The sequence below is a fragment of the Suricata suricatta genome, chromosome X, assembly GCF_006229205.1.
Source record: "Suricata suricatta isolate VVHF042 chromosome X, meerkat_22Aug2017_6uvM2_HiC, whole genome shotgun sequence".
Lineage (NCBI taxonomy): Eukaryota > Metazoa > Chordata > Mammalia > Carnivora > Herpestidae > Suricata > Suricata suricatta.
Genome location: NC_043717.1, coordinates 13868687 through 13895270, shown reverse-complemented (window position 1 = coordinate 13895270; position 26584 = coordinate 13868687). Strand labels below are relative to the sequence as shown.

General features: G+C 43.3%; 1 protein-coding gene across 4 annotated transcripts in view; it reads right to left on the bottom strand.

Moving 5' to 3' along the window:
• Window positions 1-26584, bottom strand: part of PPEF1 (protein phosphatase with EF-hand domain 1) — a 121226-nt gene that overhangs the window by 90583 nt on the left and 4059 nt on the right. For 2 of the 4 annotated variants that reach the window (XM_029930088.1, XM_029930090.1), the window contains exons 1-3: window positions 18931-19051; window positions 12382-12488; window positions 3793-3953 (exon numbers count right to left, since the gene is read on the bottom strand). In XM_029930088.1, coding sequence (XP_029785948.1) covers window positions 3793-3865 — 73 coding nt within the window. In that variant the 5' untranslated portion in view covers window positions 3866-3953; window positions 12382-12488; window positions 18931-19051. Of the gene's footprint in view, window positions 1-3792; window positions 3954-12381; window positions 12489-18930; window positions 19052-26584 lie in introns of those variants that run through there. The other 2 variants (XM_029930089.1, XM_029930091.1) reach the window with 2 other exon arrangements.

The window sequence follows — 26584 nt, the reverse complement described above, 5'->3', positions numbered from 1 at the left end:
CCCCACCAACATTTCAAGATGGCTTCTTTTGAGAAACTGACAAATTGATCCTAAGATGCATATGGAAGTACAAGGGACCTGGAAAGCCAAAACAATCTTGAAAAAGAAACAAAGTTAAAGGACCCAGAATCCCAATTTCAAAAACTTTCTGTAAAAGCTACAGTAATCAAGATAGTGTGGTACTGGCATAAGGACAGACATATAGATCAATGGAATAGGATTCAGAGTGCAGGAATAAACCCTCACATTTACAATCAATTGATTTTTGACAAGAGTGCCAAGACTATTCAATGGAGAAAGAACAGTCTTTTCAACAAATGGTGGTGGGGTAACTGGATATCCACATGCAAAGAATAAAGTTGTACCTCTACCTCATGCCATATATGAAAATCAACTCAAAATGTATCTAAAGCCTAAATGTAAGAAGTAAAAATATAAAACTCTTAGAAGAAAACATAACCATAAATAATCTTGGCTTTGGCAATGGTTTCTTTGATGTGACACCAAAAGCACAAGCAACCAAAGACAAGATAAATTGGACTTCATCAAAATTAAAAAACCTTTCTGCGTCAAAGGATATCATCAAGTAAGTGAGAAGACAGCCCACTAAATGAAAGAAAACATTTGCAAATCATATACTTGATAAAGAACTTATAACTGAAACGTATAAGTAATTCTTAAAAGAAAACAATATAAAAACAAATAACACAACTAAAAATGGACAAATGATCTGAATAGACATTTCTCCAAAGATCTACAAATGGTTAATAGGGGCGCCTGGGTGGCTGAGTCAGTTAAGCATCCAGCTCTTGACTTCAGCTCAGGTCATGATCTCATGGCTTGTGAGTTCGAGCCCGCATCAGGGGCTTGGGAGTCTCTTTCTCTACCTTTCTCTCTGCCCCTCCCGTGCTCATGCACTCTCACGCTCTCTGTCTCTCTCCCTCTCCCTCTCTCTCTCTCAAATAAATAAACTTAAAAAAAGAAATTTTTCAAATGGCTAATAAATACATGACAAGATGCTCAATATCGTTAGTCATCAGGGAAATGCAAATGAAGACCCTAATGAATTACCATTTCATACCCACTAGGATGGGGTATAATCAAAAGGACAGACAAGTGCTATAAAGAATGTGAGAAAACTGGAACCATCATATGCTGCTGGGGGAAATGTAGAATGATGTAGGCACCTGGGAAAACAGTTTGGAAATTTCTCAAGGTGTTAAACATTGAACTACCATATGACTGAGCAATTCTGCTCCTAGGTGTATACCCAAGAGCACAGAAAACATCTGTTTACACTATAACTTGTACACGAATGCTCATAGTAGCATTGTTCATAATGTAAAAAAATAGAAGCAACCCAAATGCCTGTCAACTGATGAATGGATGAGTGTGCATATTCCTACACTGGAATATTATTCAGCAATTAAAAGGAATAAAATTCTGATTCATGCTACAACATGAACTTTGAAAACATTATGATGAATGAAAGAAGTTAGACAGAAAAGACTTCCTATAATCTTATTACATTTATATGAAATGTCCAGAAGAGCCCAAATCTATTGAGATGGAAAGGAGGTTAGTGATTGCCTAGGGCTGCGGAGGTTGGGGTAGAGGAGTCACTGCTAATGGTTTCGGGGAAGGGTATGAAAATGTTCTAGAACTGATAGTGCTGATGGTTGTACAGCTCTGTGAACATACTAAAAACCAGTGAATTATACACTTTAAAGTAGTGTATGTGAATGATGTCTTAATAAAAGTACGATTTAAAAAATATTTTTAATGTTTATTTCTTTTTGAGAGAGACAGAGTGTGAGTGGGGGCCGAGAGGGGGACAGAGAGAGAGAGGGAGACACAGAATCCAAAGCGGGCTCCAGGCTCTGAGCTAGCTGTGAGCACAGAGCCCGACGTGGGGCTCGAACCCATCAACCGTGAGATCATGACTGGAGCTGAAGTCAGACGCTTAACCGACTGAGCCACCCAGGTGCCCCAAAACTACTATTTTTAAAAAGCAATGCAGGAAAAGAGCTTGACATTTCCTCAAAAAGTTACACACAGAATTACCATAAGACCTGGCAACTTCACTCCTACGTATATACCCCGAAAGAACTGAAAACAGGGACTCAAACAAGTACACATACATTCATGCTCAGAGCAGCACTATTCACAGTAGCCAAAGAGTTGGAAACAACCAAAATGTCCATCCACAAAGGAATGGACAAACAAAACGTGGTCTCAACATACCATGGAACACTATTCAGCCTTAAAAAGGAAAGAAGGATGACAGATACTACAACTTGGATGCTAAGCGAAAGGAGGCAGAAGGTACATTGTATACATGACATATCCAGGTACATTCATGGAGGCTGAGTGTAGACTGGCGGTTGCCAGGGCTGGAAGGAGAGGGAAATTGGGAGACACTGCTTAATAGAGAAGGGGTTTTGCGTTGGAATGATGGCAATGTTTGGAACTAGAGAGAAGGGCAGTTACACAACTTTGTGAATGTACCCAGTGCCACTGAAATGTTCCTTTAAAATGATTGATTTTATGTTATGTGCATTTCGCCTCGGTAATTTATTTAAGAGAAAAACCAGTCCAAAAACTTAAGGTAATATTTCCATTTACCTGCCACATGTTAAAAGTTGACAAGTATTTCAAAAGGGGAGAATTTACTGTTACAAGTTTTGCTGGGCCTTTTTGTTTGTTTGTTTAACCTAAGAAATTTGCCTAAATTTAAAGAACTCTGCGTAATCCTAGATATAAAAAGATAATTACTCGCTTTACTCTCTTATAGTAAATTATTACTGTGGAATTAGCCCAGTTGGAGCTTTTGAAAGATTTACAGATTTGAAAGAGTTAGTACGTCTCCCTACTGGGGGAGATCAGCTTTGCTAACTCATGGAGCAGAATAGCATCTGATTCCCAAGAGAAAACATCACACGCTAATTAGTATAGAACACTCTGCATCCTAAACTGTCCCTCTTAAGCCTGAGTGAACTTCCAAAAGCAAGATGAGGAATAGAAATTGGGAAAATTTTCCATAACCTAGACAGCAAAAGAATGGAGTGTGAGAGTGAGTAAGTCACATAATCATCCCAGTTGGTTTTTAAGTTGCTTATACTTAAACACTCAAGTGACCTGCAACTAGATTCTAGCAGGTATGAGGCCCTTAGTATGAAAGAAACCAAGAAAACATTCAAGTATCTAATTACATAGGGGCCACGGGGGCATGTCATGTATTTAGGAACAGCACACTTTCTGGGAAGCAGATGATCTTGCATTTCCCAAATTCTACCTGGAATATTACAAAAACATGGGGGCAACTCTCATGAAGTTCTGTGTTGAACAGCTATAAAAAATATTCCAATCATTGAATTACAAAATCTAATAAAAAGTCAATGATGCTACTAAAATACCCCATAGGTATGGACAGAGCTATTTATAAGCATATCGAATAAGCAGAGGTAAATGTACAGAGACTTTCTTGTTCCCTGCTACTGAGTTTTAAATTGAGATTTTATATTGGTACATTTTCAGCTGAAATCAAATCAAACATAAACTCTCTCTTAGATAATACTTTATGGTACATCATAAATTCAGAGCTACATGTTCCTAAAGATAGTTTCCCACGTTATGCCAACATTTAACCTTCATCTCAAGGGAGGGAGCCTAGCGCACAATCACACTGGGCGGCAGGGACAGCAAGTGACTCAAAGGAAAGGGGAAAGGGCATATGGGGCTCCCTCTGGCTCCCGTTCCTTCCCGAAGACAGGCACCCCGGCTGGCACTCACCTTTCTCAGATTGCCTATCTGACTTCGCAGACGAAGTGCCACAGCCCATGTCTTCTAAATCATGTGTGCTCATGAATTTAACTTCTCATTCCCAGAGTGTGAAGTGTCTCCCTTTACGCTGCAAGGAGCCACTCCTAGCTGATCCACCTCAGTCTTAGATCCTGATGAGGAAGACACAGGAGGGAGGGGGAGGGAGGGAAGCGCCCATCAACAGCAAGGTATCTAAGGACTTCTCGGCAGGATTCATTTTATGCTTCTTCTCAACTGCTGTTCATCATGTGATGTGGAAAGTGATCAGACATAATCTAATCCTGGTGCATTTTCCAAAACACAGCAGCAGCAGCAGCAGCAGAGCAACTATAGATTGCTTTTCTGCTACACATAAATTATATTTTCCCCTTGTCTAGGTCAGATCAAGGTCCATATAAAATAAAGCATTAAAAATGGAAAGAGAAACGGAAATGTAAGAGCACACAATTTTCTAACTGCAATACAGGGAATGGGATATGAAGGAGCTGATATAATTTAACTGTTTTAGTTTTAAGCTCATAATTAAATCTATCTGGGCTTTTAAAAACACAGATTGGAGACGGACTATGAGACAAAACAACATATTTAAACAACTATGCCAAAATTCAAATCAAAGTGAGCTTCTCAACACTGCATCTCAGAACCAGTTGGAAAGCATGTTTTAAAACAAGAGGCTCAAGGCCTCCCCCCAGAACTAGGGTGCCAGAATTAGGGAGGGTGTCCTTCATGTTTATTTGTGGGTTTTTTTCTTTTTTCTTTTAAGTTAGCTCTTTGCCCAAGGAGGGGCTTAAACTCATGACCCCAGAAATCAAGAATCAAGCCGCAAGCTCTACCTACTGAGCAGGCCAGGTACCCCTGGAGGCGGGGGGAGGGGGGAGTGCCCTTTTGAAACAAACCATCCAGATGTTTCTTCCACGCCCTCTCCTGTAGGTCTATCTTCATACCCATCAGCTAAAACTGCCAAATTGGATTTTCGTTTCTCTTTTCATGGCTGTTTTGGATGATGCTTCCTTTATTTTTGTATTGCTCCAAACCAGCCTGATGGAATCGATGTGCATTTCTTGGTAAGAACAAAGTCAAAGAACAACTGACTTGGGACCCTACCAGGCATGTCTATTTTTCCATTAGCAGTACCCTCAAAAGCTTTACAATGTTGCCCCAACTAAAGAGAAAAATGAGCAAAATATCTGAATTATGGAAATACCGTTAAAACAATAATAACCATAATAAAAAGATATTCTGATCAGAGGTAGGCCTAATTCTTTTATATACTGCCATAGTTAACCCTCCTAAATGTTGGCTTATCTCCAAACTTGATAGGCACTTCTTTCCTGTCTTTCTTACCTACATCCTGGAGAAAAACTGTTAAAGAGGTCAGCTCCAAGGGCACGACAGCCCTGTGGCATTGCACTCAGCCCAGGCCCCCTACATTCACACTCTCTGAACATATCTGTTCAGTCAGGTGGTAAATCCACCGATCACAACTATCCTATTATTTATCTATGAGGCATCCCAGGAAATTTTGCTACAAATTTTCAAGAAATGATGATATATACTTTGACACCTTGACATTCTGGGCTATACCAGCCCCAGAAGAAGAAAACGGGAAGAAGAGGAAATCACTTTGGCATAATTTTAAATTACAAAATCATAGAAGATTTTGGGAGAGACCTCTAAAATTACATAGAATTTATACAAAGTGCAAGGAAATCAAGCAACTTGCCTGATGTCATATAGACAAATTGGTTGTCAAACTCGGTTGCATATTACCGTCCCCTGGGGAGCATTTAAAACTCTCAATGCGCAGACAGCACCACATTAAATCAGGATCTCTGGGGGTTTAAGGAATACTGATGCCTGGGTCTCATCCCCAGAGATTCTGATGTAATTGGTACTGGCTGGGGGCTGGGCATCAAGAGCCTTTTAAACTCCCCAGATGATTGTAATGTGCAGCCAAGTTTGACAGTCTTTAACAGAGACAATGTTTTAGCAAACCGGTGACATCACCTGAGGTTCATCACATTTTTCTCTAAATGCTTTGACTCCATCTGTTTGGAATAATATGTTTCCAAAGTCATGTCAGGCTTATAAAGCTGTGGTTTCTGGCAAATTGTTCTTTTCTTGTTTTTGAAACTGGAGCGCTATTTACCCATCACCTGTCTTCTCTCCATATTTAGAAATTTCTTACCAGCTCTCTACAGCACCTCTGAGAACACATGCAGGGGGCCCTTCATCACTCTTTGAAGTAGTTCATCTCGTCCTGGTGACCTTCCCCATGTGCCTCGGTCAGTGCTCTCTGAGATCAGTATCACAAGAGTAGCCAGGGGGAGGTTTTTAAAAATGAGGACTCAAGCTATACCCCAATACTCAGATTTAAGCAGTCTGGAGAGCCCGGGGATCTGCAATTAAAGTACAGGTTGGGGTGTCTGGGTGGCGTCCAACTTTGGCTCAGGTCATGATCTCACAGTTCATGGGTTCAAGCCCTGCATTGAGCTCTGTACTGACAGCTCAGAGCCTGGGGTCTGCTTTGGATTCTGTATCTCCTCTCTCTGCCCTTCCCTTGCTCACACTCTGTCTCTCTCAAAAATAAAATAAACATTAACAAAAATTAAAGTGCAGCCTTCAGGGCACTTTGACACAGGCATTCCCAGGTCTCCATTTGAGAAACACTGTTCTCCATATCTTCCCTGGGCTTCGCTTCCATCTTTACGCGATTCTTTCTACTCCTTTTTGTGAATACCTAAGAGTAGGGCATTGAGTAGGCAACACTGATTGAACGGTAAGAAGTGAGATATTTCAATCTTGATTTTCTTCTTCCAGAAAAAAAATAATAAAGCAATATCTCTCCAAAGGCCTTTGGTTCTCAGCCACCCCTCAGTTCATTACGCCACAAACAAAATTCCATATAAAATTCGCTAGGAACTAAAGACTCCAAACTTGAGTATATTTCTGCTAGACTGTAGGATCCCATGGATAGCTTTCTTTCTAAATACTCCTTAATCTCTGGCACCTATAGAGTACCTTTTACACAGCAGGTGTTTCTATGTGAGTTAACGAAACTTTCTAAGTCAGACTCCTTTAAAAAATGAATCTCTAAAAGTCATTGTTAGTCTGTGATTTGGTGCAGATCTGTGCTATTTAAATATATAAAAGCCTTTTATTAAACCAGAAAATGGGTAGTACTTAGGCATTCATTTTTAAAGAAGACTTTAAAATCATGATGGAGAAAAAAATGAGACTAGAATTCTTTGGTTATTAAGAAACAACTTGCTGTTAGAATTTTTACATTATTAAAGAATAATTACTAAGCAAGTTATTCTTAAACTGTTTTTCTCCTTCAGGTAACAGGTAAAACAAACAAACAAAAAATCTCATTTCAATGCTCACCAAAACAAGACCTGGGTAAGGCCGGGTGCCACTTATGACTCCCACACACCGCCCATCTACACTGCCATCATCCACTTAAAGGCAGAGAGGAAAACAAGTTTTTAGGCAGTGTGTGTACCTTTGAGGACATCTCTACTGATGTAAAGCTGATAAAAATGATTTGGGGATTTTCCATTATTTGAGAAAAATCTAAGCTTCTTCCATTTCTGGCCCTCTGTCAGTAGTAGAAAAGCATCTAGTGTGCTAAAGAAGCCTCTGGAGAAATGATTCCCTAGGGCTTGACAGTGGTCCTCTGGCTGAGGAGGTGGGGAATTTCTGGAGCGTTCACAAAGACCCAGGAATGCCACAGTCAGGGGCGCGTACCACTGAGAAGGTAGATCTTGGCAAAAAACAAAACAACAAACAAACCAAACAGCTTGAAACATGCCCAGTGCGGCTGCCCCCCATCAGCACCTATATGCCAAAGATGGTTTAAAGCGCACTCAGGAAATAGTGACTCATTATTGGCGCTCACTTATAATCTGTGAAAGAAAAGGCTTCTCAGGCTTCTGCTAAAAGGCTTTTACTGTGCGTGGGGGCAGCTGGGTAACTGAAGGGCAGAACTGTTTGATGTCCGGCTCTCTTCCTCCTAAACACTTTTCACTTCCCAAGGTGAAAATACAAGACAACAACAAAAGATGGCCCTTGGGGCCAACCTAACCTCAGCCATTAAGCACCCTCCAAGCACTAGCCCAGCCTCTCCGAGCTGTTCTTACTCATTCTGAATTTTATATCATTACAAAGTGCATTCTTATTGAACTCCCACACCTCAGTTCAGCCACTTGGACCCTGATGCTGTCTCTGGCATTCTAGATTTGAATGGTGTGGTTACCCTGCTAAAAAACTCAGCCTTTCTCAGACATGCTGCCTTTTATGAGTAATTCCTACTCTAGTTCTGGCCCTGAGGAACCCAAATCCAGAAGCCATAGTCATTCAGCCCATACCACACCCCCCCCCCAAAGTGGGGGTTAAGTTGGCAGGTCTAATTGTTCCCCCTGGGACTGTGGAGATGTGAGCACGAAGGACAGATACCTCTTCAGACACACATTCTCTTTGGTAGTCATCAAAACAAGGCTTCTGTAGCCTCAAGTCTGTGGCCTAAATATAACCAAGGGGCGCAGAGTGGGGCAGAGGAGTCCTTGGCACTCCCTAGAGAGGCCCCTTCCACCACAACCATGCCAGTAGAACACTCTAGTGTTTCCTTGTGTCCGTGCTCCTAAATGAATACGGGGCAGTCTGTGAGGCTAACCTGGTGATCCTCCTGGCTCTCATCATGTGAAAGGATAAGAAAAGGGAGCAAACTACCGGGACCACCAGAATGTGTCAGAAGGAATCTGTTACTGTATCAGACAGGCCGGGACCACCAGAATGTGTCAGAAGGAATCTGTTACTGTATCAGACAGGACGGGAAGCAAGAGGCAGCCTGGCCTGGTGCCAGGTTTTCCAAAGTATGGTTGTGGAAGAGTAGCTCTCTGTGTTTAGGATTCTAGGACTAAGACAAAAAAGGGTCCCACAGTCAAATAAGACAGACTTCTTTACTGCAGGCTTCCTCAGAGCCTTCAGCATGTTAATATGCATGTCTAAGAGGAATCTCTAAGAAAGAGCCAGAGTGTCCACTATGTTTCAAACGGCCTAGCAGGGGACCTTGTGAAGTTAAGCGTCTGAAGAACATCTTTTGTCCCTAACTGCTTGTTCCTGACTACGTGGTCATGGCTCAGTAGAGCCCGGGGCTTAGAAGTCATACAAACTGGCTTGTCTGGCTGGCTCAGTCATAGAACATGTGACTCTCTCTCTGTTTTTTAATGTTTGTTTGTTTCTTTGTTTGTTTTGAAAGAGAGAGAGAGAGAGAGCAGGAGAGGGCAGAGAGAGGGGGAGAGAGAATCCTAAGCAGGCTCCGTACTGTCAGTACACAGCCGACACTGGGCTGGATCTCACGAACCAGGAGATCACGATCTGAGTAGAAATCCAGAGTCAGATTCTTAACCAACTGAGCCACCTAGGTCGCCTGAGTATGCGACTCTTAATCTCAGGGTCTTGAGTTCAAGCCCCACACTGGGTATGGAGCCTACTTTAAATGAATGAATGAATATTAATTTTTTATAAAAGAAGAAATCAAACATACAAGTTTAAATTCTTCTCAGCTAGTCATTAATTCCTCTGCACCTCAGTTTTCTCATCATAGGAATAATAATGCCTACCTTATAGGCTTGTACTGAGGAGGACTGAGGAGCTCAGTGGTGGAAAAAGACAGCTTGAACAAAGATCAATTCTTCTTGGCTGGTGAGCCAGGAGGGCCTGTGCACGGTGCATGCCCACCCTGTGTTTGCTCAAATCTCTTCCTTCAGAATGCTTGGGCTGGGCCCTCCCAGAGACTAAAACCCTGGGGTGTCCACTCCTTCTGGGATGACTGTGGATTCATGAGAAATGGACTCTTTTCCCTCAGAGAGCACAAAGATCCGAAAGAATGCAGTGCCAGTAATACTAACAGTAAGAGCTAAAATCACTACTATTTATTAAGGGACTGTTATTTACCCAGCACAGTGGGTGCTTTTCATTTCTATTATTCCAGTTAATCTTCACAGCAACTTTGAAGGTGGTATCATCACTCCTATATTACAGACGAAGCACTGAGACTATGTAAGCACGCAATCACTAAATATAATTCTCGAACATTGCGAGGAATTCTGCTTCCCTTTCTTACAGAGAGATGGGAACCCCGTGATCCTCGAAGGCGGCAAGAGGCCAAGGGAGTTAAAGGAGGATTTCTGAACCTGAAGTTGTGCAGTGGGGCTTGGCGACTGCCCCCACGAAGGGGTGGAAGGGCGGCTCCGAGTACCTCTTCCGTCATTGCTAGTTCTCACCCAGGTGACCACAGAGTTTTTCCAAATATCGAGCTCATTTGAAATAGGCTGCGGCCCTTCAAATTGCAAAGTCATCTGCACACCTTTCTAAGATGATGACAGCTGACTGGGAATCAGAATCTTTGAGAAAAATCATTCTGAAAGATCGCAAAGCAACAAAGCAGCTGTAAGGAGTGCGTGTTCCCTGTCCCGTTGCTACACAATATATGTTGAGAATGTGGACTTCTGCTTGCTCAGAATACCGAAGAACAAACAAACGTGCTCTCTCTTGCTTCTGCTCGGCCAGTGCACAGGTTTTTCCCCACCCCAGCGTTTCAAGAGAAACAAACACAAGAAAAAAAACCTTCTCTACGAGGGATGCAGAGATCTGAAAGAGAAGAGGTACAATCTCAGCTCTCTCTGGAGCACCCTCCCCCCCACACCCGTGCACACACATGTAAGCACGCGTGCATTCACACAATCTACAACTCACATCTCTGCAGCTCTCTGTGGGAAGAACTCTTGCTTAAATAAATCAAGAAATAAATACATGTGCACACACACAAAGAAATAATTCAACCAGGCCACGGCTGCTTTGCCTTTCAGCCTGGAAGGCGAGCTCCGAGTCACAGATCCCAGAGAGGCTGGGCTGGCTGGTGCGCCACAGCTGTCTGCCCCAACCCTGCCCTGTAGGAGATAAAGGGACACACTCAAGTAATGGGCTGCGGTCACATGAATGCTTCTGAGGGGACCGGGCTCTGTACAGGCAGGACCAGGCTGCTGTTTGCATAAATAATCTGCATCAATACAAAACACACAGTGAATTCTAAAGGAGGGCAGAGAAGCAGCCAGTGGCTCTTTAGGTCAAGTGAGGATGATTTTCAGGTGACATCACCATAAAGTGGGCATGATTAAGAGAAGTGGAACCTTGATGGAGAACCTGTCTGTGAAAGGGAGATTCACCTCGCTTCATCAGCAGAAAGGAAATGGAAAGTTGGCCTGCCATGTCGCTTGAGTGTGCTGAGGAGGAAGATGATGAAGGCGCATCTGAAAAATCAGGTGCCAATATTAGTACTGGCTGTCACCAGCCACAGTTCTGTCAGCTTTCCAGGCAGTCCAGAAAATTCTGGCTCCCAGAGTCTCCTACTGACTGCAGCTGCACCACCGCAATCTTCCTCCCCAATTCTGCCCGTTGGCTGGTTACACAGCACATGCTCTTGAGCTTCCTGGCCTTGGGTATCGCGAGCTGGGATTTGAAGGACTCCGGCCAAGAGCATCTCATAACCCACCCAGGCTGCCCGTTAGCCAGCTCCTCTCTGTGACTGAGAGCCAGAGGAGAGCCAGCAAAGTGCTTACCTACGCTTACTATTCAATCTAATGGAATCACTTCACAAATAACTGCAAAGGCAGCTCTGGGCTTCTGCACTCCTATTAGCATATTAAATACTATCAGAGGGCCTCATTATGAAGCAATGCAACCATTCAGGTTTCCATGGTAGGGACTTCAAGAGTAGGACCTAATGAGGCTGCCATACACATTGTAAATGATAGCGTAATTACCTAGGCTCTCAACAAAGAGTGGACAAAGTCGCTCCGTGGCCACTGCATTTCCGGCCAAAGGCCTATTCAATCCACCGTGATTAAATGATGGCTACGTCTACATACCATAGGTGTCAAATGTCACCTCTTCTGTGTGAAGCCCTTTACTAAATCACCAAAGGGGAGTTGGGCAGTCTTGTCTTCTGGCTCTACAAGCTGTGTGCATGCCCAAAGCGTGCTATAATCTGTCCTCTTACATGCGGAATCCTGAAAGGAAAGGACCCATTTCATTCCTCTTGGCATTCCTAGCACCAAATGCATAAGAGGTACTCACCAGATATAAGTTTAACCACAGAAAGAAAGGAAAGGAGGGAAAGAACTTGTGGTGTGGGTGGTTGTTTTAATGTCCGGCCTCTTGCTTAAAATGAAGAATTTCACCATGTTTTTCCATTGTACAAAGAACACACAAATGGGACTTGGAGCACCGCAAAGAATCTTCTAGCCAGGCAGCCTCCACCATGGAATGAGCCAGCATTGACATATGCGAACAATAACGACAATAACATTTACTGAGCACGGTTCTAGGCACTTGTTAATTTTACATGAGTTAATCTTATTTAATCCACACACCATCCTATTAACCCTATTTATGTTTTAGGAACTATAGCCCGAAGTCAAACAGCAAATGAGTGGCAGAGGTGGGATTTGAACCCAGGCACTTTGATTCTTAACCCCCTACTTCTGAAATGCTTACTTATATTGCCTCGGTCAGCACTTGATGTGTTTGCAAATGAAGGTTCCAGCCTTTTCTCAGATGCTCTGTGACTTTCTTCCAGCTGGGCAGGAATGTGTTCTCCCAGGCTGAAAACAGAAAAAATAATTGAGAAAGTAATGTTAATAGTTTTAAACTCACTCGTTAACAGACTTGTACCCCTTAACAATCCAGGTCAATTTCTCTCTCAGTGGGCACATCATCCTGTGAAAACAGCCCACAGGAAAGGTGAGAGTTCACTTTCCCCCGGGAAGAAGGCCACGGCGAGACTGAATCATCTTCAACTAAGATAGCTCGTGCTCTTCAACTCAACACATCGTCATTGAGGACCCTGTGTGGCACACACTGTGCTGAAGGACGGGCACATGAATGGTGAACCAAGTGAATGGGATTAGGTGGGGCAAACACACAGGTAAATAAGTCATTAAAATAAAATCGCAAATTAAAATTTCTCTCTCATATTGGAATATAAACACCAGGTACCTAAAACAGTGCTGGGCACAAAGTAAATATTGATTACACGAATAAATGAAAGCAAAACAGTATGGTAAGATCTCTAATAGGACAGGCGAGGGGCGCAGCAAAAGAGCCCTATCCCCGAAAGGGGGAAGAAGGAGAGCTTTCTAAAAGAAGTGATGCTGGAGCACCTGGCTGGCTTAGTCAGTAGAGTGTGTAACTCTTGATCTCAGGGTTGGGAGTTCAAGCCTCATGCTGGGCATAAAGCTCAGTTAAAAAAAAAAAAAGGTAAAGAAAACTAAAAGAAGTGATGCCTTGCCCAGGGCCTAATGATTGGGCAGCCTAAAGCTAGAAGCTCACCAAGAGGAGAAGAGGTGAGGGAGAGAAGAGGGTGTTCCAGCACATACCCTTATCTTACAGTACCTAACAAGGATGTGAAATGGGAGAGGGAAAATGAAAACCAGAAACAGAGTTCCTAATACCGCAGCCAGACTTACAGGTGGGTAGAGAAAAGTGCCCGTCTGCTATGACTGAAAACGAGCAGCCTCTCCACCTCTGCGGGCTGGACTCACTCTTTCTTGGCTGTCTCTCTTTCCTTTCTCACTTCCCCATTTCTCTACTGGGTTTGCCTTCACCTTCCAAATAAACTTGCTCTCAAATGCTTGACTCGGGGTCTGCCTCTCAGGGAATCCAAGCCGGGACAGTCGGCTAGTGTATGGTGGTAGCAAGCTACAGAAAGAGAGGAACAGAGAGGGCCGACCACTTCACAAGGGAGAGACCGAGCCCTGCAGGCAAGCCTCCTGACGTGGGCCACATTGCCATCTTCTACCAAGGAGAAGGAATTCTAAGGGGCAGCTCCTATTACTGGTCATGACGCACACTGAGAATACGCTGGACTCCAGACAGAGCAGCTGGATTTGGGAATAGACTGAGGGGGAAACAAACAACATGTGCAGATCTATTGGGTGGGGAGTACTTAAGGTGTCTGTCCAGTCATGGCCCCTGACACCGCAGGGCCCAATAGCACTCCTTTGGACAGCAGAAAGCAAAATATTAGAACTCATATTTTTACCTATTTTTTAGTTCTTTTTGAATCTCCTGTTTTCACGTGCGTGTGGTAATGGAGACAATATATAAGTTCAGTAGTATTAGTTACAAATAAATTCATATGCCTGGATTAGGGGTCTATTCTCAAAAAGTTTTTACTGTGACCAGCTCACGATCAAAACGATTCAAAGGATCTTGATTTAAAGAGCCTACTTCCTTTTAAAGAGAGGGAAGGAATACCAAGTACTTTTACTTTTCAATAAAGAGAAAGGATTGAGCATATTTCCAGGGATGAATTTGGGGTATTGAAAAGCCACATTAAGTAGGAGAAAAGAGAGGCCAGATTTGGCAAGTCATTAGAAAGTCATGGTGGCTTACAATTCTCTCTCAAGGGAAAGAAATTCATAAAGGCCCGTGCTGGCCAGATGTAGCTGTTGGGGTCACCTGGTCGGCAGCCATAGGCCACGCTGAAAGAGCTGTCATTATGTGTTGAAGTTTACAAGTTTGGAAAGTCTCCATCTTGGGTACAAAAGTTGAGCTTTCCATGGTTGTAATTTAATAAACAGATTAGTAAGGATAAGAATTTAAATTTTGACCACGGCTTAATCTAACCCTAGTGTGGTCTGAGATGGCTTAAGTTAAAAACAAAAAACAGGGGTGCCTGTCTGCCTCAGTTGATGGAGCATGTGACTCTTGATCTCGGGGTTGTGAGTTTGACCCCCAGGGTAGGTATAGAGATTACTTTAAAAAATAAAATCTTAAAACAAAACAAAACAAAAACCTCTTTAAATTAACCCTGAATGTTCAAAAATCAAATCAAAAAGCTTCACAGAAACTCACGGTCTGGGCAGAATAAGGACACTCTACCTACTCTGTCTCTCCCGCAGAAGGAAGCTATAAAAAACCTGGGCAGAATCCACAGAGCAGCTAGGACTGTGGCCTGCAGACCCAAGGTGGCCCCAAATGATCCCCGTCGCCTGGTATGCATGCTCTCTTGTAATCCCCCTCCTTCAGTGTAAGGCTGGATCTAGTGACCGACTTCTAATCCATATAATATGGCAAAGGTGTTGGGATATTGCTTCTGTGACCAGGTTATAAAGGACTGTGACTTTGTGTCTTGCTAGCAGACTCTATCACTTTCAAAACTTGTGCACTTTGGATGAAGTAAGCCGCCTTGTTGGAGAGGCCTACATGGCACAAGACTGGAAGAAGTCTCTACCAAAAGCCAGCAAGGAACAGAGGCCCTGAGTTAGGCCTCAAGGAACTGAATTCTGCCAACAACAACTTGAGTTTAGAGGTGGACCTTTCTCCGATTAAGCTTTACGATGATTGAAGCCTAGCTAACACCTTGATCACAGCAACTTATGAGGACCCATGGAAGCCATGTCTGGATTCATAACCCACAGAAGCTGTGAGACCATATTTGTGTATTTTAAGCTTCTCAAGTTTTTGGTAATTTGTTACACAGCAATGAACAAGTAACACAAGGACTCTGAAAAGTAAGCCACAGAAGGAAGGTTGAGGAAGATAATCAGAGTTTGAAGTAACACAAAACTGGTGGTGGGTCGACCATCTTTTCCCCTGTGGTTGCCCTAGACTGGATTTGAGGAGGTAGAAATTCAAATGAAAGCCACTGCACATCTATTAGGAGAGTTAAAAACGATTTAGTAATACCCAGCGCTGGTCAGAACGTGGAGCAACTGGGACGCTCAGGCTTTGCTGCTGAGAATGCAAAATGGTACATTTACTCTGAAAATAGTCTGGGAGTTTCTTATCAGGTTGAACACACACTCACCGTACGACACCATCAGTCTACCCCTGGGTATTTACTTTAGAGAAATGAAAGCTTATATTCACACAAAAGCCTATACCAACAGGCTCATATGGTTGAATGCTGAAAACAGCCCAAATGGCCGTCGGCGAATGAATGTGTACACATTCATCGGCGTGCATCTGTACCGTGGACTACAGCTTAACAGTCAAAAGGAGCAGATTATTGACATGCGCAACCTGGATGACTCTCAAAGGCATTATGCCGAGTAAAAGAAGCTGGCTTAAAAGACCGCATATCTTTCTATGACATTCTCAGAAAGTCAAGGCCACAGTGATGGACAACTGCTCAGTGGCTGCCAGGGTTTCTGGGTGCAGGAGGGTGTGAGTACAAAGGGATGGCAAGAGCAAGTTTTGGGGGGCAATGTTCCATATCCTGATTAGGGTGGCGCTTACACTAATCTACCCATGTGTCTAGATTCACAGAACTGTACAAGTCGATTTTACTGTACACAAATTTTAAAATAAAAATTTTTAAATGGCTCAAAGCTGGCTCTGGTTTAGCTTCTTAGGGTCTGCAAGATATTAAAGTCCCCACGGGCTGGCTTTGCCAAGGACTTCCCTAAATCACAGCCAGAAGCAGCGTTTTCTACTATGAACTACAAGCACCAAGGAAAATGCTTGCTCTTCCCTCTGACTTCACTTTTAGTTGTCCATCCATGGGCAAAACTCAAAAAAGAGATCCCAGTGAGAAAACGTACCCTATCCCTTCTCCATTCAACGAGTACTTACTGAGCATGCTCCAGCTACGAGGCAGCGATACAAAATGAATACATTCTGATCCATTTCCCTTCCAGGTTCACAGTTTAATGAGGGGCACGGGTCTGCCCATAAATAATTACAAGACAGGAGGCGCAGGTACAGAGATATACCCACGTACCACAGGAGTCTAGAAGGATGTTAGTTCTGCCAGGGCAAGTGAGGAAATGCTTCACAGAATGTGAAAGATGGGGAAAGGCAGTCCAAGGAACATGGGAGCATGTCATATTTGAGTAATGCCTCCTGAGACTGGGGGATAGAAGGTGTGGAAAGCAGAGGATGGGGACGTAGGTTGGTGCCAATCATAACAGAGAATTCAGATTTTCACTCATCAGTCAGGGATTATGATTTCAAATGCTTGCATGGGCTGGGGCAGATAATATAAATGAATAGAACAGCCAAGGTGGAAGTGATGGAACATTCTAAAGAGTTTTTTGTCTAAATAAAGCAGCTGCTACTTACTGGTAGCTCCCTCTTAGGCTGCCATCCAGAAATCCTGGCCCAGTGTTGCCCGATGTAATTTTTCAGGAGAAGCTGAACATATTTTCATGTAAAACCTCCCTATTTTTAAATGTCAGAATGAGTCTATTTCTGCAAATTTAAGATGCCATCGATTATAAGGTATATCATTATTTTATGTACCAAGAAGAAAGAAAAAAGCACCCATCTAACCATGACACTCCATCGATTTTAACACCCATTCCAATCTCAGAGGGGCGAAAGTGTGAAAAACATGTACATCTTAGAATCAGTGAAATGCAGTGATTCTCATCTCAAAACACTGTACAGACTCCATGGGTTCAGTGGGAGGCGGACAGACTGCAAACACGGTTTAAGTGAAGGGAAGCCCGAGGGAAATCTGATCAGATTCAAGCTTAAGGAAGAGCCCTCTGAGGGGCGGATGATGATGAACTGGGGGAAACCCAGCCGCAGGAAGACCACCGAGGAAGCTCCTGCAACAACCCAGGAGAGGATAAGGGCTGGATTAAAGGGGTAGCTGTGGGGATGGAGAGGAGGAGTCAAATGGGAAAGCTTTTCTGGTAATAAACCCCACAGGTCCCAGACTGGGTATAGGAAGTGAGGGAGGCAGAGGCATCAAGAATCATCCCACGGTTTCTAGCCTGAAATCAGAGATGCATGCATCACTTCTTCAGTATTTATTGGGTGTCTACCATATGCCAGGCATCACACTGAGCGCTGGGTGTATAATGGTGGACGAGACCGACACAGTCCCTGCCCTCTTGTCACCTACACTCTGGTGGACAATGCCATCAACTGTGGTAGAGCATTAACGGGGACAGGAGTAGGACGTGAAGGGGCGGTGGAGAAAAATAACCAGTTCAAATGTCCCATTGGCAGCAGAAGCCTGAGTTTAGAGCCCAGGACATAAATCAGGTCTACAGATTCTCATTAAGAAGACACCAGGTTACAGATAACAACTGAAGTGATTAGAGAGGCTAAAACAGCCAGGGAGAGCTTGTAGAGAAAGAAGACTGGTAAAAGCAGAAGCCCATTTAAAGGAAATGAGGAGGAGGAGGAAGGAACAAAGGAGACTAAAAAAGGAACGATCTGGAAAGGAAGAGGCCCAGGAGAGAGGGGTATCTGGAAACCAAGGGAGAGAGGTATTATCATATAAGCCAATATACCTTCATCTATAATTACCAAATAGAAATAATTTACCTTGGCAATGTACAATTCAGATTTTTCAGAGTTAGGGGTGTTTTGCATGAATGCCAAATAGGCTTATCAGAACTGCTTCCTATTTAGAGTTGTGGTATTTTTAAATATTGCCCCAATCTGTTCCTTTAGCTTGGATGTGCTTGCATTGCACATGTATCTCAGTTTGACATCTAACATGAGTCAATGGCAGAGTAATGGTAATTTCTTAGTTCTCCTTATTTTCCTTCTGCAGGAGCTATAATCTGCCATTCAAAGACAAAAATAAAACAAGAATATACATTTATACAACTGCCTTTCATATCAAACTGTCGGGATCTGGACAAAACTGATCTCAGCGCACAGCAGTGTCCCCTGGAAAGATCATCATGAGGCTCGTGGCCCAGAGCTCTGTCACAGGTGAGCCTGTGATGTGGTAAGATACTCCGGTCCTCTGGAACGGATCAGAAAGATCCTGCATTTTATTGGACAGGAAACAAGGCCCAAAGAGATTAGGTGGCCTCCCCAACACGACAGTCGTACGATTTGGTGAATCATACTCCTCTTCCATCAAGATGATCCAATTCTACCCTATAAAGATAGCCCCAATATAAATTATATATTAAAGTATGTAAAATACATATTCAAGTAGGATAATCTCCATACATAAAACATGAAGTCTACAAGAATTGGCTAAACAGAGGAAGAAGGTTAACGTTCAACCACATGTTCCATGCCTACCCAGATTTCATTCAACTCATCTGCTCCATTAAGAGCTCTTACCCTTCTCTTTAAGTTCTATCAGGTCTACACTGGGTCAAGGAAAACAGATTCCTAGATCTTCACTTTGTTGGTCGATGACTCTTTCAGCCTGACCTGCAGGCTGAGGACACAATCCATCGTCACACTTATAGGTCTTAAAGAGAATTCTTCAGCCTCACCTGGAATTTTCCAGAGGTAAAGATTCTAGAATGACTCTTTAATAGGTTGCCATGGCAACTCCACAATGTCAGATGCAAATATGACAGTACCTGCCAACAGAATGTGAAGAACACAACTTGGATGAGAGGGCCACTTCCTTTTTATTGGGAAGACGGGTTTCAGGTTTTTCAAGCTTTCTTTCTGCCACCATTTGCCTCCCTGTCAACAATTTTTGCACTCAGGAACAAAGAAAACAAAGAACAGTTGGTTTCTTGGAGGAATGTTGAAACTATTAGCTAAAACAAGGCCTGGGAAAGATCCATGGCTTTCTTTTCAAAACCCTTGCTACCATTGCCTGAGATGACTAAGTGCTCATTGTGAAGCCTTTAGAAAAGTTTTTGGGGCACCTGGGTGGCTCAGTCGGTTAAGCCTCTGACTTCAGCTCAGGTCAGATCTCACGTTAGTGGGTTTGAGCCCCACCTCAGGCTCTGTGCTGACAGCTAGCTCAGAGCCTGGAGCCTGCTTCCGGTTCTGTGTCTCCTTCTTTCTCTGCCCCTCCCCCTCTCATGCTCTATCTCTCTGTACTAAAAATAAATAAAACATTAAATAAAAAAAAAAAGTTTGGGGTACCTGGGTGGCTCAGTCAGTTAAGTGTCTGGCTTCGGCTCAGGTCATGATCTCACAATTCATGGGTTCGAGCCCTGCATCGGGCTCTGTGCTGACAGCTAGCTCAGAGCCTGGAGCCTGCTTCAGGTTCTTATCTCCCTCTCTCTCTGCCCCTCCCCTGTTCATGCTCTGTCTATGTCTCTCAAAAATAAATGAACATTAACAAAATTTAAAAAAAAAAAAAAGAAAAGTTTTTAGGGAATTTTCTTTAAGAGCATTTATTGTTGTCTTGGTTTAATTCGTATATTCATTCAACAAACATTTGTTGAACATCTATGATACGCCAGGCACTATTCTAAACCCTAGGGATATATCGGTTAACAGAACTAACAAGGTCCTTTCCCTCATGAAGTTTATAGCCTAGTGGGGAAAGTAAACATTAATTAAACAATCATAAAAATCAGTGTGAAATTGCAAAGAAGTATACGCATCATAAGAGTGAGTCAGGCAATCAAGCAAATGCTTATCAGAGCAAGTAAGCTTTGAACTGACATCTAGGGGCCCTTGGGTGGCTCAGTCTGTTAAGCGTCTGGCTTTGGCTCAGGTCATGATCTCACGGTTCATGCGTTCAAGCCCTATGTCGTGCTCTGTGCTGACAGCTCAGAGCCTGGAGCTGCTTTGGATTCTATGTCTCCTCTCTCTCTGACCCTCCCCTGCTCACACTATCTCTCTCTGTCTGTCAAAAATAAATAAAAAACATGAACTGACATCTAAAAGACAAATACTGACTAATGAAGCGAAGGTGTTAATAGAGGGAAGGAATCAAGCATACACTTGAGTTAAGACTAGTGACCTGGACTAAATAACTAAAGTCTATGATTTGGGAACTTTCAAAGGACAATCTAGAGTTTAGTATAGGTAGGTCTTAAGTTTACCAAACCCGAAGTTACCATTTTCACCAGTATTTCAAAGAGTACAAGATCTGTAAGTCTCATCTACGTAAAACACTTAGACAGTGCTTCTCAAAATTTAATGTGCTTATAAATCACCTGGGGATCTTGTCAAGATGCAGATTCCAGGTTCAGCCCCTAGAGGTTCTGATTCAACAGGTCTGGAGTGGGGCTCATGAATCTGAGCTCCCAAGCTCCCAAGTATTAGTGAAGCATACGCTGAGTGGCACTGTTCAACAACACAGTAGGATTTTTATTTGTTTAAATCTCTATTTCTTTTTCAATCTACTCTTTCATAACTTTCATTTTTTAATGTTTGTTTAGTTTTGAGAGAGAAAGAAAGATAGGCAGAGGATGAGCAGGAGAGGGGCAGAGAGAGAGGGAGACACAGAGTACAAAGCAGGCTGCAGGCTTTGTGCTGTCAGCACAGAGCCAGACACAGGGCTTGAACTCATGAACTGTGAGATCATGACCTGAAGCAAAGTCAGAGGCTTAACTGACTGGGCCACCTAGGTGCTCTACTCTTTCACAACTTTTAATGTCAAACTACATTCTACCATGTTCTCATGGTCCTGATGGTTAATTTAGCGGTATCACCAAAACAAAACAAAACAAAATTGTGGTATATAAATAAAATAATGCCATAAGCTAAAGATATCAGATACTTGGAAAGAATGAGAAAAATAAAAATTATAAGCAAACTGAAGCACCAATAATGTGAAATATTACTGATTTACCCAAGTGAGTCCGATTTTCAAAGCAGTTTTAAGGAAATGTCATATAAATTAACTTCATGTAACTCAGGACAGGCAATTTCTATATGTGTAATGGCTCTTTTACTTTAACAGGTGCACTTTCATTTTTGAATGAAGCTCTGGATTTTATATCACTTGAGATGAAAATAACCTTTGCAGAGGCCAAAGGCAGGCCACCCCAAAATGTGTCACTTTGGCACACAGATTATTTCCAGCTAAAAACAATCAAGGCCCAAAACGATGCAGGAAGAAACTTGGACCTTCCCTCTAACTGCATAAAAGAATTTAGACAGAGGACTTGCTCCAGCAAGAGAGCTATTGCCATAGTAACTATATGCTGATATGAACTAGGTATGGTAGACACGAAAGAACCTAGAAAGACCTATTTGATCAAATTCCTCTCTATGTCCCATTGTTTCTGAGAGGCCCGGCAAACATTTCTTTACTCATCATTTTTTCTTTTTCATCTTCCTGTGAATTGTTTTCCTTCCCTTTGAAGTCCCAGGTACCTACCCTCTTCTCCTTGGTTCAGGATGGCATATATTATATACCATATCGTGTCTGTCTTTGGGATCTCATGTCTGTGTGGATTTCCTGCATGTTATTTTCTCCAGTTAGTCTGTTTCATGTCAATTCAATTCTTAGACCAGCAGGAAGAACGTTGAGGGGTACAGAAAAATTTTTCAGCCCCAATACCTCCCTTTTAGGTGTGTTTCTTACTACCAAATACAATTCCTGCTAATATGTCATGTTCCTGCTGGCGTGGCTATGTGAAAGGACACTATGAAAAACAAGTTGGCGAGAGATCCAAGATTTCTATGGACTGTTTTTCCTGAGAAGGTTGTGAAATTAATACAGGGCCTACAGACAATTATTGCCCTTTTTTGAAAAGTAAAAATGAAGTCTTCCATGCATAGAAGAGTAGAAGGATTAGGAAAGGGAACCAGTTATTTCATAGAAATAGCAGCCCTGCCACTTAACAGCTGTGTGTGAACTTGGGAAAATTATATTACCTCTCTGTGCCTGTTTCTTAGGAAACTGAGATGGTAATAGTACCACTACACTGGATTAAAGTAAGGAATAAATGATTTAATATACATCATGGCCGCCTAGTTACCTATCTACCCAATATCCATTCTCTCTTTCTTCCTTACCAATAAAACCTCAATTTTGTTCTAGGTGCCAATGGGCTTAGCCCACAAAATTTGATTTGCTAGGTTCCCTTGCAGTCAGGAGTGGTCATGTGACACAGCTCTGGACAAGACATAAGCAGAAATCTATTGGCTGAGTAACCCAGAAAAGCTATTTTCCTGATTAAAAAAAGATGAGACTCAGCTAATGTGAGCCCTTTCCTGTTTGCCCTTCCCCCACACCACCTTACTTCCTTGTAATAGTACCCCAATTTTCCTTTTTGAAATCAACCTCTCCCTATTCTCAGCTCTGCAGTTTGCAAGGGATTGATTGATGTGACCCCCTACTCGAAATATAGGCCCTGACTGGCAAATTAGCATGAGCCCACTTCCCCAGCAGCAGTGATTGTCAAGGGAGGGGCCATAACTCAGGCCTAAGGCAGCAAGCAAAGCCCCTTTTCTTGGCAAAGGGGAGTGTTTGGGTGGGCATATAGCATAAGACTGGCAGGAGAAGTGAATCTCTGGGCTCCTGGAGAGAGTGCTGGGACACAGACTCACTGTCCCACGCCAGCTGTGGTGCTCTGAGCAAGGCTGCCCCCATGACAAGAGCCAGTGTGAGGGGTACAGGCGGTACATGGAGAAGGGCCACCAAGAGAAGGCCAGGGAAACATGGTGGGAGCCCTCCATTGTAAATCTCTAAGCGAAACGTTACCCGTGGAATTTTCAGTTCAAGTCAGATTCATTTGAGACTGGTTTTGCTAACTTGGTTTGGATTCAGTCCTCTGTCAATTGCCACCATGAGATGCTTTCTGATACTATTAAATGTGGGGGGGCAGGGAGAAAAAGAATAATCTAACATAAGGGTTACAGACTGCAGACAACCTTTCCAAACTCTTGCCTAGTACATCTTGTTAATCAAATCTATGGTCAAGCACAATGCAAATTCATAGCCACATCGCCTTTCCAAAAGAAAAGAATAGCAACGAAATCTACAATTTGCAATTATAGAAATTCATTCATATGTCTTTTCCAAAGGAAAAACTCAAGCAGTTGATAGTATTTTATTTTTGTTTTTTGTAAACATGTCCAGGAGAACTCCTTTAAGAATAGATGTGCATCTGGATTTTAGAATGAACATTGGACCCAGAGGCTGACACTGGAAACCTATGACTAATATTGAAGTAATATTCACAGACAGTTGCCATGGCAGCCTGCTCATCCTGCACAAAATAGAACCCGCTGCATTTCATCAGGATTTAGCATAGGAAAGCTGCTAGCCTGCAGACAGCCTGTAACTGAGTTAAACAACCTACTAATTGGTTTTGGTTTTATTATTACATGAGCCATCAGACTATACCCTATTTATAACCCCTCCCTTATCACAAATATTTAAAGTCACTAATAAAAACCCATCGTGTAATTTTTGTTTAACACCAGGATCACTCTTGAAGTCTTCCCCTCAGACGATGAGGAACAACTTAGAGGCAAGTCCCATCGTGTGCACTGTCGAATCTCCTTATAACACTAAAGGAGACAGTAAATGTTGGGCAGGGAGAAGGAGTAGCCAATTTCATTTCCATCACCAGTTGGCGCTGGCTAGATGCCGCTATCAGACATTTCCTTTCAAGTGGGGTTCCGTGTGAGTGGGGAGTGGCCTAATTGTTCTGTGCTCGGTTATAACGTCCCAGGGGACTGACTTTAGAAACTAGTGGCATCTCAAGACATAAACAAGGGAGGTGGAGACAAAGTATTTTGAGCTCATCTCTATCTCTCCTGGGTGACCATCTCTATCCAATTTAAGCTCACTGGTTGTGATGGTGGGGGACTTTGGAGATTAGAGAGACCTGCTGTCGAGAGGAATACCACACGAGAGCATCTTTACTGCTAAGACAGGCTTCTGCACAGCGTCCTGCCCCCCCCCCTTTTCCTTCTCCTCTTTTGAGACTCTTCTTTAAGAGAGAGGAGACAGGATCTATTAAAATCCATTAACATCCTGAGTTAGAAAAACCACATCAAACCATTATCATCCATTAACAGCTTGGAACAAATCAGTCCTTGGGGTAAATTAATGTTTTCTGAACTCCTTGAGACGAGGCCATGTCATACACTTTAAAAAACAAAACAAAAGAACTCCCACACTACTCAACACTGTGCTCCTAGACACATTGCAGGCGGGTGATACTAGACAACTTCTATCAAGGGACTGCCACACCGCGAGTCCTTCCGGACTGCTTCGACTGCAAGTTCCGGCAAACCCCATTCTGGCCGGCCGAGGCAAAACCAGCCGTGCATGCCTCCAACAACTGAAGAGTCACCAGGTATGCTTGGGCACGGCTTGGCCGGGACCTTCCAGCACGGCACCAGTCGTTCTATCTCTCAGCAATAACCCCTTGCCCTTGGCCCCATCCTCAGGCTCCAGCAGGCAGCACATGGCTTTCATGCTCTGCGGTCGCCCACTAACTTCTCCAATCCCCACATCTGACTCCACTCCCACCTCCTCAAAGGAGAAACAGAAAATTTGCTTCTCCAGCCTCTCTCCACGTAAGAGCATAAGGTTCCACCAGAGCCCTCAGTTAAGAGGGCAACACGCGGAGCCAAGGGCTTGTGAAAGCCATCTTGTGACATTAGGGGTTCAGGGGTCCAGTGATCAGACACTTGGCGCCTGTCACTGACTTGAGTGCACTTGGAGGGCAGCAGTGGACGGCCCCACAGTGAGCTTAAGACATCAATCCTGGCAGGGTGCACGGGGAGCTCGGCTCCCTGAGCTTCCAACTCTTGATCTGGTCACAATCCCAGGGTCATGGGACTGAGCTCTGCATTGTGCTCCACACTGAGCGGGAAGTCTGCTTAGGATTCTGGCTCTCTCTGCCCCTCACCCCTTCTCCCTCCTCCCCTTCTCCTCCTCTCTCCCATTCACATGCTCACTCCCTTTAAAAAAAAAAAAAAAAGACTATTCCTGGCTTTGGAGTCTCCAAGACCTTCTTGCAGATCCTGTGAGCCACAAAATGTCCTTTAATAAACTCATTTTCTTTTTAAACTAGCAGGCATACTGAATCCGCTTAGGTGATGTTACACTTTGGTAACAAATGACCCAAAAATCTTGGCAGCTTACATTTATCAAGGTTGATTTTTCACTCCTATTCCATGGCCAGTGCAGGTCGGCTGCAGTTCCGTCTCATGGGGTCGTCTCTTTAAGAGCCAGACCAACCTCTCTCTCGGCACTGCCGCTCCCACAGCAAAGGGGAAACGGTGAAGGAGCAAACCACAAGCTGGCTCTTCACATTTTTACTTGCAAGTGATACACATCACTTTTGCCCATCTTCAGCGGGCCAAAGCAAGCCCCTCCATCAAGCCTGTCCCTGGGGAAATGGTGGAAGCCTCGCACAGGGGCAAGAGCAGTGAGTACCGTGAACAAGAGGGCTCTGCTCTGTGCGCTGAGTCCAGCCTGATGCAATGCAGTAGAGAAGGGGCAACAGCAGAACCTCTGCCTCTGGACTATCTCATGTTCAAGTCAAGGGCGAAGGAGGAAATGTCTTTTGTCACGAGGGCATGCAAAAGCCCCAAAATTAGCTCTGATTGGGAGCCACTGACTTCGTTTGAGTCTTCCCTAACCCTGAACAGATTCATTCAGGACATATTCACTGGACACTTAATGTGCATTAGGCAGCACACAGGGTCTGTGGGACATACCAGTGAACAGAACCAGATGTAGGCCCTCATGGAACTTTCATTCTAGCCAAGGATGGTGGGGGACAAGCAAATAAAGCAAGTAAGTAAATATCTGAGAAATTAGATGATGATAAGTGTAGCAAAGAAAAATAAAGCGGGAAAGGAGAATACCCAGTTCCCAGTGTGAAGGAGAGAAGAAAAGAGTTCATTCTAAATAGGGTAGTCAGAGCTTGAAAAGATGTGAGTTCTTTGTGTGCAATCTTTCATTTATGCATGTAAGAGGGTTTTCTTTTTTTTTAATATTTTTACATTGTAGTACTTGTTTTGCTTGTTGGTGGTGTTTGCTTATTTAATACATTCCATCAAGGACAGAAATTACATGATGGGTCGTTTTTTTTGTTTTGTT